Genomic DNA, 18,904 nt, shown 5'->3' with positions numbered 1-18,904 from the left:
ATAAAAGTTTCCCCCCCCCCCACCCCCTTACTTACCTTTAAATTAAACTCCACTGCCAGCACTCAGGGTTTTTGCCATGATGTGCAAGTATGTACAACCTATATTTGCACATCATGGCAGACTTGCCTGCCAAAGCACCCCCCTTCCGGCACTGTGATGTCCTTCATCTTTGCTGCTGACACCTTCGCCATGTTCTTCCATGTTCGCTATCTTGACTGTCCAACCCGAGATGGTGTAACGCCTGAAAATGTACACTGGCAGATGCCAGGATTTTACACTGAGCTGCGCATTTTTAGAAATACAATTGCTGGCAGACAGGTAATACACTTTATTTTGCAATAGTGTCTCTTCTGCAGTAAAAAAAATTTGCCTGCCAGCAATGTTTTTTTAAGCAAGAGTTTAGTTCTACTTTAATTTAGGATTGTAGGCCTAGGGAGTTGGAGGCAAAAGGTTACCTAAAGCCTCAGGGTTGGGGTTGATGGCATCAGTTTGTCGCTTCTGAGCTCTTTCAGAATTCATTGGCGGGTGCATTTGTCCTGCTTCAAGCAGATTTGGGCTTATGGTAATGCAAATCCTGCTTGAAGCAAGCAAAAGCCCATCAAGACAGGGCCTAACAGTTGCTTTCTAGCCAGCTAACCAAGTACTGTTTTCTGGGAGGGGAATAACACAATCGGATCGCAAAGCCTTTCACATTAGAGGAATATCCACAACTGTGATTAATGCTGTGATGGTTATGTAGGTGCTGGAAGACCATGAGTGTTATCAACAGGAATTCAGGCATCTGACCAGAAAGCAAATGTCAGATGTCAGATGTCAGTGGGCCTCTTGGCTCTCGTAGTCCTCCATTTTTCTAAAATACACCTATTCTAGAGTTCTAGAATAGAACTCTTTTAAAGGTAAGTCTGCAGACTAAAAACAATTTTAGATTCTGTGTTTTAGATTTCCCAACTATTGTGACTGGTTCTCTTTGGGGGCCTGAAAGGGACAGAGTGATTGCAATATGAAAGGTGTTTAATATTATTCCTGCACTTTTACAGACTTCTTCTTTTGCAGACCAATGGTTGCAAAGTGTACACTAAGCAATGTAACAATGTGTTTCTTTCCTTTTGCTTTAGTGAATATCTACAAATGCTGATGCCCCCCAGTGTTGAGGAAGAAACGTAAGCACTTGGTTTTTTTACATTATTTGTCATATTGTCAACCCTTGGAAAGAAATTTCATGTGTTTGTGCATTGCTTTCTGTGTCTAGAGGGATAATCTCCCTAAACCATGACACAGACGGCAATCAAAACCTGGCCAGCTTGAATTTCTCTCTGCTTTAAATAAACAAAAAAATAGTTTTGGCCGGAGTTTTACTTGTCTGGCTATTTATATAACTACTTTTGCATTAGTTTTACAATAATGAAGTCTAAATCGCATAGTTCTTGCTGTAAGTGATCATGTCATTTCCCTACAGAGAGAAGCCTGTTGCACCTAGCAATGTGTTATCGATGGCTCAGCTGAGGACTCTACCACTGGCTGATCAAATCAAGATTCTAATGAAAAATGGTACATGCAGGGCAGGGTTTTTACATTACAAAGAGCGTACTAAATGTAAAATAGCAGAAAAAGTGTTGTTCATATTTTACTTATTGTTTATATGGCTATAGTATTGAGTTTCTTATTCCCATTGCTTATATAAACCTCCTTTTATTAAACGCAAACACAGATATAATGCTGCCGCTATATTTCTTTTGTAGACAGGCCGTGATATCAAGTTTTACCTGTAGGAGCAATTTTGTCCCACTAGTTTAACACATACATTGGGGGACATTTATCAGGCAAATTAGCAATACAATTCCCCTGCAAGTCAGGCTGCCTTTCCTTCAGGAAAGTCTCTGTGACTAGTTTACAGACCCGTGTGTCTGTATTCCTGAACAGCCAAGTTTGCAAAGCTCTGAGACATTTATTACTGAAAATTAAACATATTTTGACAGGAACATAATTAGGAAATGGGCAGAGTTGGGTTCTATGTTGTCACAGGGATACTGTAGAGCATCTGAGGCAGGATTTTACAACTTAAGCTGTAACTTTGTAGTAAATCTTTCGCACAATCTGTCCCTGCTCTTGTTTCCAACTACTTTGCTGCAACCGAATTGCAATGTCCTCCATTGACTTTTTATTAAAATAGTGCAAATATGTATTGGAGGTCAACAAAGGTCCCCCAGATGGTGGAGTGGGTAGTGGAAATGAATAACACTATGCGATTAGAGCAGCTTACTGCCTGATTATATGATAACTACATAAGATTTGAAACAAGATGGAGACCGTGGAGGGAATATTTTAGAACGATGAAGGTGTAGATATATGCTTAGAGATCATTTATTAAGAAGTGAGAATTAAGATCCCGATTCCTGTTATGTGGGGGGGAGGGGAAGGGAGGAGGGATGGGAAGGGTATGGAAGGTGTATTGTTTTATAATCATAGATTTGGATTAACTGTTAAGAATATATATGTATAATTGTACTGCACTTTGCTTTTTAATTTTGCATAAAGTATTTGGTAAAGCCAAAAGTGTATAACTGCATGCATATAACAGATATGGATGTTTTTGAGCAGTAATAACATGTTCTACTGTTCTCTCACTATCAATATAGTTAAGGTGATACCTTTTGCCAACCTCATGGGCTTAATGGCAGCAGGAACAGAATCCATTACAGTCCTTCGATGTATACAGCAGGTGGCGTTGTTGGTCCAAGGAAATTGGGTTGTTAAAAGGTAAAATGATGTTTTCTGTTTGATAGAATGTTATTTGCAGCTTATTTTTCTGCATATCTTCTTAGGGACTTGTTTATAAAGAATGCTGAACCAAACAATGTATATCCGTTTTTGAACAGAAAGTGGGGGACTTGTACAATTGGTGACAACTGTTCTTCAGCACAGAATAGCACCCATGCTCATCACTTGACATTGTGCATTATTGTGCTCTAGTTTTGGTATGCAGTCAGTTTGCCAGGTTATAAATCGGGTTTATTAGCACAAAGTATGCAAAAAATGCTGGAAAACAGTTTCAGGTGAAGATTGCAAACTAGCCACTATATGTACAAAAGTGCCGCACTATGCATTATAAATGGTGTACACCATTAATCCATGTAAACTATGTACACCAAAAACATTATTGACCATTCCATACCCGCTATTACCTGCGATATACTGAGCGCCGCAGCCGGTACGGATCCAGACAATGCTGCGTAAGAGACAGCTGGCTCTGCCTATCTAGAGGCAGAGCCAGCTGTGCCCTCCCCCGTCCATTCCGCCAGTCAGCGCTGGAGGATCAGAGAGGGGAGAATCCCTGCTCACTGCAGGGAGGCGATTTCTGCTCACTTCCCGATCAATAGAGCCAACCTGTGACAGCTTCTTTTGTCACAGGTCATCTCTAACTATGAGGATGAGTGGAAATCATTCACCTTGTAGATCTCCTTTAAAGCTGGACTCCAGATTACAGTTTTTGTACAGCTAGAAAAACCTCTCTTTTTTTTTCCCCTTTTTGGGATAAAGGTTTTATATAAATGAACAAAAGCCAACCATTGTAAGCACCCCCATGAACATTACATGGTTTGTCTCAACCCAATATCGGCCACTTTTTCTGGACAGCTTTGTCTGTTAAAATAAGTTGAAAAATAGACTCGTTGGCTGGATCACCAAGTTGTAAATAAAGGGAAAAACCTAAAACAAAAAATTATGCAGCTACAACAATCGGTAAATTGGAGTATATTGAATTCACTTAAAGGGAAGGAGGATTGAGCATGGAGCAGATTATAATGGGAGATGGAAAGGTGCACTGAAACTGCTAAAAGCTGATTCGGTTGCTTAATTTTTATTTTTTAAAATACTTTTTACCTTCATGTGTCTGCGGAACCTATTAAGCCAAAAATCATTTTAAAAATAGGTCTGTCACTGCTTTTATATCAGCTGTATAATGTATTTTATTTTCTATCCGATTAACCGATTAATCGAACTTAATAATCGGCTAACCGATTTTGAAAATAATCGTTAGCTGCAGCTCTATACCACAATGTGTTTGCCAATTTAATGCTTTCTTTTTTTTCCTTTCTTGTCTAGTGATGTGTTGTATCCAAAGGAATCATCAAGCCCACACAGTGGGGTTCCAGCGGAAGTTCTTTGTCGGGGAAGAGATTATGTTGTAAGTGTTCATTTCTTCATTATAAGCATTACGATGCTGTAGAAATGTTGGTGTGAGCAGGACCAAAGGTAGTGTGTCTACATTGCTAGGTTTGGGACTGTTGACAAAAGCAACAAGGAAAGCATCAGTGCAACTGTGTCAGATGCAGCCATCATTTTGTGCTGTTGATGTGTGCAGCATGGGCTTGGAAAAGCTTGTTTCTCTCCCCATCTTATGGCCTCTGAAACATCAGCACAGGCTATTCAGAAGTAAGATGAGGTTTACTAGAGGCTGAAAACAAATGGCACCTCAGCACAAAACATTGTTAGCCTAGTTTGTGGTATGCCATTAGCATAGCCAATCTCTTGAACACTATAACATTAATGTATTGCTATTGCAGTGTTTCAAGGTAATGCTTATTTATAGGGCCAAATGATTGATAATTTGCCTTTTAACATGTACCTGTATTTAGCAACAAGTCAGAAAACTAACCTTTTGCATTGCTAGCAAGCATTGTGCAGTGGCAGATTACAGTTACAAAATGTCAAAATGCCTCTGCAGTGCTCCTGGCGCCTTTAACAGTGCAATGTAAGTTCCAATGTAACTAACGTTGTGAGCACAGTGGAATTCTTACTAAAGGTATTTATATTGCGCCGTCAATTTTACACAGCACTTCACATCAGTCCCTGCCCTCAAATTGCTTACAATCTAAGGTTCCTTTCTTATATGCACACATACTAAGAACAATTTTGACATAAACCAATTAACTTACCAGCATGTCTTTGGAGCGTGGGAGGAAATCGGATTACCCAGAGGAAACCCAAGTAAGCACAGTGAGACTCGAACGAACCGGGGACCCCCAGTGGCAGAAGTGCTAGTCACTGAGGCACTGTGCTGCACACATATGAGTGTCTTGTGGTTTGTCTCTAAGGCACCTGCATTGTATTGTGGAATGTGGTGCCTAATGGTAAACTGGAAGCTGCTTGTGAACACATTGGAGCCACTGGGAAGTTAGTAGTCATGGTCTGCTGTCTGGAACAAAGATATTCCAACATTTGGTGTAATCTGTGTGCGAAGTGATGCTTCTGACAGGTGGAATAACTATTCTTTTTTTAGTTTTCAGATGCACCCTTGACAGTATGTGTAGCACACTCAGAAAGCATTATCAAACCAGTTTTCATATTTTATATCATTTGTAGATGTGGAAGTTTACTCAGGACCGCTGGGTAGTAAGGAAAGAGGTGGCTGCTGTGACAAAGGTAAGAATTTGCAATGCTCCTATCGGTGTGTAAGAAATTAAACATTACACAATACATGTATGCACTTAGTGTAAGGGCTTTGTAACATGTAATGTATGTAGTATAAAGCAAGCTTGGCTATCATTCAATACTATGTGTATGGGGGTTTGTGTGTGTGACTGTAAGAGGGACATTACATTAAAGCCCATTTCCACCTTTTGTGGAGGTAATTTTTTTTTTTAAATGCCAGCAATGTACACCGAGTGAACGTGAAGCAGACATATGCAGTTGTTGTATGTGAACACAGAAACTTACTTTTTTTTTTGTCCTCTTCATCGCCTCATGGCTCGTTTTGAAATGGCCGCCTCTGTGCTTTGCAAGCAGACTGTGTATATTAACACATTCTCTCTGAGTTATCTCCCCCCATTCATTAGTATTTATAGTGGCAACTCTCCCCCTGGACAGTGTATCGTAACCTGGAAAGGCAGAGCTGGTGTGCAGTGATCTTGTTACAGTGACTTATACACACATATACATAATCACTGGACCTCTACATTACCACAGTAAATGCTAATCACAAAAGCCGAAATGGGCTTCAAGGGCTCGTTGAGACTATTGCAGTTTATTTGCACTTTGTAGGTAGACTATGGACGTCACTGGTCATTAAGGGGTTAATGTGTTCTATAATCCTGTACAATTTAATGAGAAAACCAAACTGAAATTGTTACAGCACAAGCCATAGTCCACAAAGAGCTTACAAAGCATCAAGGTGATATCATTGTTGGAAGGTATCAGTCAGGAGAAGGGTCCAAAAAAATTCCAACGCATTAGATCTACCATGGAACGTGGAAGACAGTCATCAAGTAGAGAAAATATGGCACAACAGTGACATCACCAAGTACTAGACCAGGGTCGGCCACAATTTTTTCGTCTGGAGTTTAATCAGATCTACCAACGAAAAAACACCTGCATTCAGGGGCGGGAGGGGGCGTGGCATTGAAGTCAATGGCACCGTAGCCAGGACCCTCGCCCTGTGTGATGCCACCCAGTGCCCTGCCTCCAGGATTTTTTTTATCTTTTATTTTTAAAATTTTACATTTTTGTTTTTACTCTAGGGGGGCTTTGGGGAAATATTAGGGTTCTAAACACCCCCCTGATATTTCCCTTTTTAAAATGGGAAAAGAAATTGAGGACTCAAAGTCCTCAAGTCCTCAATCTTTTTCTGCAGCCTCTGTTCTAAATAAATGGAAAGCACAGAGGCTTTTGCCATTCATTCAGAAAATATTTACTATCATCCAGTTTCTGAATGGGGAGGAGCCTCTGTACAATGCTACTCCCCATTGAGAAAATCATGAATGAACAGGAAGTGATGTAAATCACTTCCTGTTCATTCATAACTGGGAACACATAGTACTGTGTTCCCAGTTATTTACAAACACTGGAGTGATCAGCTGATTGCTCCAATGTTTGTCCTGCACAGAGGATCGGAACATATCACTGATATGTACCGATCCTCCGCCACGCACACAGGGACTCAGCTTTTTTTTCTGGATCCTCGCTGCTTACCCAGGAAAGAAGCACTTCTGCCGTGGAGGGAGTCGCTGTCACAGAAGTTAGTCCGAGCAGTGAGGAGAGAGAGACGCGCCGGCTGTCAGATCCTGGCTGAGTGTCTTTCTCCTCACCGCTCGGCCTTACTTCTCCGACACCTCCCCCCTCCCGGCAAGTACTGGCTGTGTACTACATGTGACAACAATCTCCCATATTCTTCATATGTGTTTTGGGGGTAGGGTAGCAAGATAGAAGCCACCCTACCCCCCAGACTAATAAGAAGAAAAACTTGGATGTTTTTCTTAGACTTACATTTTTTTACAAAAGCATGTGGGAAATGTGTTCTGGTCTGATGAGACCAAGATTTCGCTTTTTTGGCCATAATTCCTTAAAGTATATTTAGTGCAAAAACACTATCACCAAAGAACATCATACCCACAGTGAAGCATGGTGGTAGTAGCATTATGCTTTGGGGCGGTTTTCATTTAGCTGGAACTGAGGTTTTAGTTAAGATGGAGGAACTTATGAACAGTTCCAAATATCAGTTTTGGCACAAAACCTTCAGGCCCAAAGCATACCTCCTAAATCCGCAAAAGAATGTCTTCACCAGAAGAAGACTAAAGTTTTGGAATGGCCTAGCCAGAACCCAGACCTGAATCCAAATGAAAGTCTGTGGGATTACCTGAAGAGGGCTGTGCACAGGAGACGCCATCGCAATTTGACAGATTTGGAGCGTTTTCGCAAGGAAGAGTGGGCAAAAATTCCCAAAGCAAGATGTGCCATGGTGATAGACTCCTACCTCAAAATGACTGAATGCTGCCATAAAATCAGAAAGTGCTTCAACAAAGAATTAAAGGGTATTAATTTAAGGGTGTGCATATTAATATGCAACCAAGTTATTTAAAAAAAAAATTCCATCCCTAAAGACTTTCACTTTTTTTTATTGAATTGAACAAATTATAGGTTTCAAATAAAAGGTGGGGAAAAAAAATCTGAAAGTGATTTTTTTATTTTGGTCTGTTTTTTTTTTTTTTACTTTTCAAAAACCTAGCAATTTGACAGAGTTGTGTAGATTTTTTTAATTTTTTTTTTTTTTATCTACTGTATGATTAAAACATGATTGGGAAATCCAGTGTTATAGAAAGATGAAATCATATGCGAGTATTGGCTTGTTCCCAGTGCCTCCATATTGGATTTTGTAAAGGACATATAATGTCATCACAACTGTGCTGTTATGTAAACTTTTTGTATTTGTGTCATCAGGGCAGAAGTACTGTATATGTATAACTTATGCTCTCTCTGCTTTATGCTTTTGCAGTGTTTACTCAATGGTTGTGCTTTATTGCTGCTGCTTACAATGCTAGACTGAGTTGAAAAGAATACACCCCCTGTGTGGTGAATATCTTATCTCAGCAGAGATGGAGTAATTGTCCTGAGCCGCCTAGTTACAAATCTCTATAGTTAATACTTTACATTATGGAAGTGTGAAAATCTATCTCGACAGTGGTAAATGGTAAATTTGATGCAGATATTTGCAGAAGTGTCTCAGTTGACTGCCCAAGGCTGAAGGTACAAGGATTGCAGTTGCACAAAACACTGAGCTTGGTTGTTATAGCATAAGGCAGTTTCAATAAGCAAATTGCTCTTTGAATGAAGCTGTTGGTTATCCAATGAGGCTGTTAGTGTCTATAGCTTTGAAAAGTACAATAGTGTCACTTTTTAAATCTGAAGCTGTAGACATGTCAAAAAAAGTTAATGAGAATTTTTTTCTGCAGCTTTGCCAAGAAGATGTGAAGGAATTCCTGGATCAAATGGCCGTCCCAAGAATCAACAAAGGCTGGGAGTTCATGTTGCCTTACGATGAGGATTTTATGAAGAAACACCCAGATGTGGTTCAGAGGCAGTCCATGCTCTGGAAAGGGATCCAAGCAAAGTATGTCCTACAAAAGCATTCCATAACTAATGTCTAAAATATTTTGCTGGCATAAAGTGATTTATTAAAAAAAAAAATCTAACATATTTCACTACTTGTATCTGTGCTATCACGTGGAGGCTTGTTAGCCCACTGTGATAAAATTTAAAGTGACACTCAACTCAGCCATTAAATATTAAAAATGCATTCAAGTACCTTAACTGTTAAAAAATTGTAGCTTATTAGTGTATCACTCTGTTGTAAATCCTCAAATCGTCTCTGAATTGGTGCTGACACTGTCCTTCCTTCTGGAGGGTGGCTACTTTTGGTCCCCATGGTCCCTGTGTGTTGTAAAGTAGCCACCCTCCAAGCTCCTTCCCATGATAGACTACAATCTCGGTACAAATGAGCATGGTCAGTACTGTTTATCAAACCAAACCTGAGATTGTAGTCCATCACAGAAGTGAGCCTGGAGCGGTGGCTACTAAACAACACACAGGGACCATGAAGTAGCCACCCTCCAGAAGGAAGGACAATGTCGGCATGAATTCAGAGATGATTTGAGGATCTACATCGGGTGGTACACAAGTAAGCTACATTAATGTTAATGGGTTACTTGAATGCATTTTTAAGATTTAGCTCCTGAGTTAAATGTAAGTGTAAATTGGTCACATATATAGAAAAAACACCAAAAAAGTCTAAAGACGCACACGCATCAGGTGCACCTACGTTCAGAAATGACAATTGTACCATGCATGTTGAATATAATCACGAATGTCAGAGTGCGAGCAATAATTCTAAGGCCATCAATCACTGTTAACACTAAACTGATGAGCAGTAAAAGCTTTTAAAGCGTCGCCTATGGCCAATTTTAGGCATGGTAGTTTTTAGCGATTTCACAGGCACACAATTTTAAGGCTTTACATGTTTTGGGTATCTGTTTGCCTGTTGTGACCCCCATCTTTTATATTTTACCCAAAAATTGCAAAATAATGTATCGTAACATAAAGATTATTTTTTTTTTATTTCAGAATTTTTGGTAAATTTTTTCTTTTTATCTAGAGGAAAAAAAAAACCCCCAGTGGTGGTTAAATACTACCAAAACAAAGCTCTATCTGCCCCCAAAAAAATATAATCATTTCGGTACGGTATTGCATGACTGAATAAATGTCAAAGTACCGCAGCTCCTGAATACTAAAAAAATATGGCCTGGGCAGGAAGGGGGTTAAACACCCTGGTATTCAATTGGTTAAACCATATTTAAATCTTTAATCCATGTTGTGGAGTACAAAGTGTAATTTGTCCTTCATATTTCCCTACTGCTTAGTGGCATTGTGATCTTGTTTCACCGGCTATTGGAGCTGGTCTGTGCTAATATGATACGTGTGTGAACATGATCTTACTAGTCAGACAGGCTTATTATTGCTGCTTATGGAAAGAGTGTGGAGGGCAAGGCCCTTCTTAATTAGAGCGATCTTAATTAAGGCTTCACTAATTAGGTTAATCAGATTCTTCCCTGCACGTGATATGAGCACAACAGGAGAAAAGAGAGAGCCAGAGTGCCTCTGCAAAACTATGTGCTTCCTGAAGGTATCCTTGAAACTTAACTCTGGGCTCACTGTTTGTGATTGCCCCCCACCCCCATACTCCCCTCTGAAGGCCCCCCAGCAGTGATTTTATACTTTTTTGTTTTTCATGTGATACCACAGGGTCCCTTTCTATCTTCACATGGAAATGGGCAGTGCAAAGAGTGGCAGTGACGTGAATTTGTCAGCGCCAGTCTCTGCACCATTCCACAGTAACTGAAATGTACCATAGTAATGACCTGCACTTACCTCCTGTCTATCGCTTTCTGGGTTGAATAATGCTGAGTGTCATTCAATCCAAAAAGCCTAAGGACATCTTGTGGTGAAAAGACTGGAGGGAACGGCCTCAGAGTGAAGGGGGGACATTGAAAATTAAATGAGCCTGAATTTGGGCTTAAAAGTGCTTGGCAGAGTGGAAGCATACAAGACTGCAGAATGTTGTTCTTATTAGCCTTGCATGTCTTTGTAGAACTCTGAAGCAGGGTAGTACATTGACCAAGTTATTATGATTATTCAAGGTGGTTTTATTTTGGGGGGTTTTTTTCTGTGAATGAGCAAAGCACTGAGATCTATTAGATGAATTCCTTGGCTTACATTTGCAATCTGTATCGGATAGTCAAGGAATTCTACCCAAATCTCACTAAAGCAGATTTGAAACACTAAGCCAGTAAAATTATTTTATTGATCTGACCTTTTCTTTTCTTTTTCTTTTATTGGCCCTGTGGTTTTTTTTTCTGCAGGACAAAGGAGGATACCATTGCTAGTGATAAACAGTACTGACCATGCCAAGCTTAATATATACTCTGTAGTATAGCGCATATCCTCTACATACGTGGACAGATTTGTTGGTACCCTTCCATGTAAGAAGAACCACTCTGTTTTCTCTAAAATAAGATGAAGTAATTGCCATCCATCATAGCTTATCCCATTCATCATAGTTTATCCCATGTTTAAAAAAAAAAATTATACTTTGCTTTCAATGATTGGTTGAACAGACTATTATAAATAAGACAAATGAAAATGGCATGAACAATAATGATGGGACCCCTAACCTTATATTTGCAATTGCTGTAAAATAAGCGTTTTCTGTAGCTCTCAATGGGACGTCTGTAGTTTGAGCTACTGTTCTTAAGCAACCTGCTCCAGGTGTCTGAGGTTTGAAGGGTGTCTTCTGCAGACTGCATGTTTCAGCTCTTTCCATAGATGTTCAGTAGGTTACATTGGGCTATTTGCGAATAGTCCAATGTTCTGTCAATATGCATTTTGGCAAATTCCAGTCTTATGTGTGTTTTGACAGTGGGGTGTCCCCCCCCCTTCCCCCGGAGTCATCTTCATTTGAGCCCTCTGTTCAAAAATCGACTGATTGTGAGATCAGATACTGATGCACCTTGACCTTGGAGGTCAGCTTGTATCTCTTTAGAAGTTTTCCTTGGCTCTGTCTACCATTCTCACTATCCTTCTGTTCAATCTGGAGTTAATCTTACTTTTGTGACCACATCCAGGGAGGTTGGTAACACTCCCTTGGACCTTTTTACCTTTTTAATATTTGCAACTGTAGCCATAGGAACATCAAGGTGCTTGGAGATTGTATAGCCTTTACCTTTTGACATGCTGGTCTTTAATTTACTCTCTGATCAGACAACTCTCTCCTTTGCTTTCTCTCTTCCATGTTCAGTGTGGTGAACACGATGATACCAAACAGCAGAATAACTACTTTTCTCCATTTAAATAGACTGACTACAATATTGAAGACATATGTAATACCAATTACAGAAAACAGTAGGAAATATCACTATGATCTAATTATAATCTTTTCTAGAGGTGCCAACAAATGTGCCCAGACCATTTTAGAATATCTTTGTAAAATAAACTACTTATCTCTTTTCACACTCTTGCTTTACTCTGACAAACGAATGTAATCCCTTTCCATGAGGAATGAATCATTGTTTCAATGAGTTATAAAGGTACCAACAAATTTGGTCTACATATGTATTGTAGCTTTTGCATTAAGGTTTGGTATTTAGGACGCAATAGGATATTACTTGTATGTTCTTATTTTTCAACATTTCTTTTATAGGCTAGAGAAGGTCTTCAGCTTGTCAAAGGACAGTATGTCTAAAAAGTCGGATCCATCTTCAGGTAATTTTTGTAAAAATTATTTAAAAATTTAGGGGTCAGGGCACCCACAATAAATCTTTTAGCTCTGGGAAGGGTCGGTGAATTGAGTTGACAGGGCAACCCACCTGCTTTGGAAATGTTCTCCCTCTGTTTAATGTTTTACATTACTGGAAGTGGAAGATTTAATGTTTTACATTACTGGAAGTGGAAGAGTAAGCAAGAGAGCAGATCCTGAAATAATGAGGCAGTCGACGATTTGGTCCACCGGCATTTACCCATAACTGAAAGATCTTTTTGTTTTGGTTTCATTGATTACATGTATTGGCTGTCTTCCAACATATTATGGTCCTCACTACTTGATATTCGCCAGCCATACAAATAGCCTTTATGGTGGCCTATTGTTAAGCAAGACTTACAAAAAAAAATTAGATTTGATCATTCAGAGCTGTAATCTAGAATGCCTTTTGGACCGATATGCATATACTCATTCTAGAGCTGCAACAATTATTCGATTAAGTCGATTAAAATCGACGATGGAAAACGTTGCCAACGTTTTCCATCGTCGATTCGTCGACTAAAATTCAAATTTGCCGCTTACGCCACGCCCACGTCAGTTAAGCCGCTCGCGCCTACGCTGGTGTCACGCGACGCCGCGCCCACGCTGAGGACATGCTTCTGGCCCTCTCCTCCCGGTGAGCTTCCCAACTCGCCGCTGCCCGCCGAGAACGAACAACGCCGCTGCCCGCCGACAACACCGTCATTCAAGGTAAGTTGAGATCGGCCGGGAGCTTTTTAATGTTTCCTGTGTGTTTTTTGTTTTTTTTTTTTAAACGGCACACTGCAGAACATTAGTAGCTATAGATGAACACCAAATCCCTGCAATAATATATTAAACACCCTGTATAAGTATTATTGCTGGGATTTGTTGTTCCTCTATAGCTGCTAATGTTGTGCAGTGTGCCGGTGTATTATACATTGGTTTTCTGCATTGCATTGTATTGTGCATGGTGTTCTGCATTGTATAATACAGTGACACACTGCAGAACACCAGCAGCTACAGAGGAACACCAAATCCCAGCAATAATACATTAAACAGCCTGTATAATGTATTATTGCTGGGACTTGTTGTTTCTCTATAGCTGCTGGTATTCTCCATCGCGCTGTATAATGTATTATTGCTGGGATTTGTAGTTCCTCTATAACGTCAGTGGTAATCTGCATTGTGCAGCGCAATGGAGAATACCACCGGCTATGGAGGACTACAAATCCCAGCAATAGTACATTATAGTATAATGTTGTACTGTTGCTGGCATTTGTTGTATTCCTATATAGCTGCTGGTATTCTGCATTTCGCCATATAATCATTATACAGCGCAATGGAGAATACCACCGGCTATGGAGGACTACAAATCCCAGCAATAGTACATTATACTATAATGTACTATTGCTACATTCCTCTATAGCTGCTGGTATTCTGCACTGCGCCGCTGTATAATGTACTATATTGCACACCACACTTTTTTTTTTTTACTTCCACCGCGCCAAGCTTGCTCCCGTGATGGACTACAATCTCAATAGAAACTAGTAGACCATCACTGGAGCCCTTTTTTTTTTTTTTAAATCCGATTAGTCGATTAATCGAACTCAATCGGCTAACTAATCGATTATGAAAATAATCGTTAGCTGCAGCCCTAACTCATTCTGTCAATTCTTATCCAATTATCCTCTCCGCATTGTGGCCATTCACTGGCTTCCTTCTAGCTATGAGAAATGTTTGGGTTTTTTGAGGGGGGTGGGGTGGTTAAGAAATTTACTTGAAGGTTTACTGCTTCAGGTTCCTTTAAGACCTGGTTCATACTGAGCGTTTTGTGCCGCTTTTTCTGCCCTAAACGCACACAATTATGTCCCCCAAAAAATCAAATTCATTTCTATGGCACGTTCACACCTGAGCGTTTTGTTACAATAAGCAAAATGCCTGTCGCTGGAAAAGGTACAGGAGCTTTTTCTTGGCAGATAACTGCTTGTTTTGGCCCCATAGACTCAATAGGAAATGCTTGAAAACGCTTATTTGCTGTGTTTTTGCACGCGTTTTGCGCATCAATCTGCTCACAAACGCATTACTTGATTTAGCCGCACAAACGCCTGGTAAAATGTTTAAAAACGTGCATCAAAAACGCTGTCGCCTGGGTGTGAACCCAGCCTTAGTGCTGGCGGCATGTGAAATTGTAGGCCTTAAACAAATTTATGCCCAGGCAGAGGAAAGCACTTGTTTTCTTTACTGCCCACCTCCCCAGCACCACACACCTTCCCTTTTAGTTATCCATTCCTCTGTGCTCCATTAAGTGCCAGGAACAAAGAAAATACTCAATACAATACCACTGGAAATCGAGGCGCTTGTGATGTCACTCCCCTTACGCTCATCCGGTGTTAATTTTGACAGCAAATTTAAGTTTTAGTCAGTCTTTTCATTTAAAATATCACTAAAACGAAATGCCATTTTAGTCCTCTGAATTGTTTTAGTCGACTAAATCCACAGTAGTGGGTTTAGTTAAAGAATAATTTAAGAGTTTCTCTAGAATTTCCAATCCCATTATATACTACTGCAGTGACCATCTGTTAACCTGTTATTACTTATGGTATTAAGTAGGGATGTCCCGATACCACTTTTTCAGGACCAATTACAAGTACTTCCCCTCATGTACTTGCCGATACCAATTACCGATACCTTTTCTTCAAGGGACAGGTCTTTTTTTTTAAACAATACAGACTAATGATTTTAGGCCAATTTCTTTATGATTATGGAGAACTTTAATTTAAGACTGTTTGCCAGAACTTACCTGAGGAAGCCAAAATCTTTTGTGAGAATGTGCTGTGGACAGACTAAACAAAATGACAGCTTTTTGTAAAGCCCATCATTCTACTGTTTTCAGAAAAAGAAATGAGGCCTTAAAGGAAAAAATACTGTCCCTACAGTCAAACATGGTGGAGGTTCACTGATGTTTTGGGTTTGCTTTGCTGCTTCAGGCACTGGATGTCTTGACTGTGTGCATGGCATTATGAATTCTGAAGACTACCAAAGAATTCTGGGATGCAATGTAGGGCCCAGTGTTAGAAAGTTGGGTCTCAGTCAGAGGTCATGGGTCTTACAGCAGGACAATGACCCAAAGCACACGTCAAAAAGTACCCAGAAATGGTTTCAGGCAAAGTGCTGGAGAGTACTGGACTGGAGTCAAGATCGAAATCCCATAGAGCACCCGTGGAGAGATCTCAAAACAGAAGTTGGGAAAAGGAACCCTTCCAATCTGAGAGACCTGGAGCAGTTGGCGAAAGAAGAGTGGTCCAAAATTTCTGTAGAGAGGTGTAAGAAACTCATTGATGGTTACAGGAAGCCATTGATTTCAGTTATTTTTTCCAAGGGCTATGCTACCAAATATTAATTGAGGGTGCCAATAATTTTGTCCAGTCCATTTTTGGAGTTTTGCGTGGATTGTGTCGGGTTTGGCTTTTTTTTTGTCATACCAATACAAACAAAAGAAATAAACATGAGAATGTCAACATTTATAATTGCAACCATTTTCTGCTCAAAGTGGTGCATTATCTGAGAGAAATGCAAGGGTGCCAATATTTCTGGCCATGACTGTATAATATGTCTATCTTAAAACTAGATTAAACCAAGTCTTATAAAGAAACTATAATATTGAGTAATTTCAACAAAGGACCAGTAATTGGGCATGCATTGATTATAACAACTTGCATATGACATTCTTCATTCTTTCAAGCAGAAGTACAACTCTAAAATATTAAAATGGAAAAATATTGGCTGTAATGCTGCTGCACATATTACCTATTCGCTGTCCATACAAGATGGAACCCGAACTGGAAGTCCAAATAGATTTGTTGTGATTTGGATTTCTTCCCAAATAGTCCCTCCCTAACATTTTAGTCGACTAAAATGTCAATATATTTTCGTTATACTTTTAGTCATAACTTATTTTTTTATTTAGTTTTAGCCTAGTTTTGGTCACTGAAAAAGTGTTGTTGACTAAAACTATGACAAATGATTAGTCGACGAAATTAACACTGCTCTCATCTGAATGCACTGCTACTTGTGCTAGATAGCGGCTGGAAAAGAGTCCTCAGCCCATTGTAAGCTCCAAAAACAGTGAGTTGGAGCTTACCTAGGGCTTCCTTTTCTTCTCTTAGCTGCTTAACAAAGTGGTGGGGTTGTGAAGGAAAGGCTAGTATGTGCTGCCGTTGGGGTGGCATTAAAGCAAACCTATTTTGCTCTTCATGGCTGAAACACAGGTTTGCTATGAGACGTGTAGCAATTAGCTCTCCACTCTAAATACAGATTTGAGCAGCTTATTTTTTTCAGAAAGTTTAGTGTTTCAGTCCTTTTCCATTGTTTAATCCACTCCAGCAAGATTAACTTTTCACTCTTAAAAAACTGACTGGCTTCTTGCCTACCATTTTGGTGCTGTAAAAACTCAATCGCCACTTAAATTGAAGGCGATATGATCATGTTCATAGCCAATTTCTCCATTCATTTTTGTAACATGTTTGTGTTTTTTGCATCCTTAACAGCTCCATATACTGTAATCTCTGGAGACCAGATGGTGAACATGGCAAGAGTCAAGGCCAAGGAGAACCAAGCCAGGTTGGAGAAGGACTTGCAGCGGAAAAAAGAGCAGACCAAGCAGACATCCCACATGGCAGTTGTGGCTGATGTCCATATTAAAGAGGAACCATTGAGTGATGTGGAAAGCATGGACACCTCAGAATATGACAGTCTGAACAATGGCATGGTCAACGGTGTTCATATGGATGAAAACTCACACGAGTCAGTGAATGGGCCTGTTTCTAAAGGAGATAAAGATTCAATAGCAAAAGAACTTTTTGAGTTTGTTGCGTCTACATTTAAGAGGCAGTATGTGTTGACTTTGAGTGAACTTAAGCGTTTATTTAATCTTCATTTAGCCAGCCTTCCTCCTGGACACACACTTTTTAGTGGCATCTCGGACAAAATGCTTCAAGAAACGGTTTTAAACTCTGGCTGTAAACAGATCATGGTGCCTGTAAGTATACTCACTTTTCAAAGAAAACGTGGCTACTATGATGTCACAAGTAACCATTAGTCTTTTATCTGGTTTTATCAGTAAAGGGGTGAGATTTGTTTTCCTGGTCTGCAGCTATTTAAATACTCTCAGAAGCCAATAGCTTAAATGCATGCTGGGGATACACTTCCCTGTAATGTATGTATTTATGGAAACATTCATATATTAGGAAGTTAGACCTCTGTGCTCGGTTGGCCTCACCCCATGGAATTAATGGCATCATTTTGTTATTGGAAGGTTGCATTCTTTTAAACAGACTCACTACCATACAACTTGTTGGCAAGCGAAGGTCATAACTGTTACCATTATGTTTTGTGATCTTGAAAAACAGTTTAATGCCAATAAAGATCTAATGTATTCCTCCGACCCTATCCATCACTAAGGGATCTGTTTATAAACAATTTGCAGAGCCATTTGACCTGCAAATTTCTGCTAAGTTTTTTTGTTCAGTGTTAATAGATTCAAAAACTTAACGTTTATTTTCTATGCCCCTCCGCTCCGTCTAGTGGCCATAACGCAGTATTTTCCGACTGTTACATTCACCCTGAAAAAAATATATGTACAAAGTTTGTTTGTTTTTGGTCCTGTTCTCACAGTGCATATGTTCAGATTTGCAGGGCAAATGGTGCTGCTGATTGTTTGTTTATAAATAGACACCTACAATCCTATGAAGATCGTACTATATTCATAACACTTCGGCATAACCTTAAGGGCTCATTCACACCAAAACACGTGTCACGACCTGTTTTAACGTGCCTCATAGCAATGCACTGTAAATTCTTGCTTCAGTGCAAAGTTTACTGCTCCCCAGCGCACCCGTTTTATACACTTCGCAGCACAAGGATGCATATACATTGCCTGCGCTGTACAAAATTGTGCAGGACCTGTTTTTCCATGTATTGAAAGCTTCATTTTGAATGGTCTGCCTATCTCAACACATGAAAATGTATGTGTTCCACCACACTATATAATGTGAATTTGGGGTTTTCTTTTTACTTTCGTTGATAATGGTCACCAGGATAAACAGAGGGTGAAACTCTCTCATGGGTATACAGACAGCAGTAATAATCTGACAGGTGTTCTTATCCTGTCCCACTCTATCCAAAACCTAAACAAAGTCTTGGCATTTTAAAGGGTAAGTTCACTTTCTCTCTAAACGTGAGAAAATGAACCTCCCAACAGCACTCTGTCACTTTTCCCAGTCCCTTCTGCACATACCTGTATGG

General features: G+C 39.8%; 1 protein-coding gene across 4 annotated transcripts in view; it reads left to right on the top strand.

The window, feature by feature from the left end:
* Positions 1-18,904, top strand: part of POLR3E (RNA polymerase III subunit E) — a 41,610-nt gene that overhangs the window by 13,257 nt on the left and 9,449 nt on the right. For all 4 annotated transcript variants that reach the window (XM_018572632.1, XM_018572496.1, XM_018572428.1 and 1 more), the window contains 8 exons: positions 1,116-1,160; positions 1,457-1,548; positions 2,637-2,757; positions 4,102-4,183; positions 5,362-5,421; positions 8,724-8,881; positions 12,524-12,585; positions 17,149-17,639. In XM_018572632.1, coding sequence (XP_018428134.1) covers positions 1,116-1,160; positions 1,457-1,548; positions 2,637-2,757; positions 4,102-4,183; positions 5,362-5,421; positions 8,724-8,881; positions 12,524-12,585; positions 17,149-17,639 — 1,111 coding nt within the window. The remainder of the gene's footprint in view (positions 1-1,115; positions 1,161-1,456; positions 1,549-2,636; positions 2,758-4,101; positions 4,184-5,361; positions 5,422-8,723; positions 8,882-12,523; positions 12,586-17,148; positions 17,640-18,904) is intronic.

Source organism: Nanorana parkeri, unplaced genomic scaffold (assembly GCF_000935625.1).
Source record: "Nanorana parkeri isolate BGI_ZX_2015 unplaced genomic scaffold, ASM93562v1 scaffold3, whole genome shotgun sequence".
NCBI classification, from domain to species: Eukaryota; Metazoa; Chordata; class Amphibia; order Anura; family Dicroglossidae; genus Nanorana; species Nanorana parkeri.
Note: the sequence above shows the minus strand (reverse complement) of the source record. Positions and strands in the feature narration are given on the sequence as shown.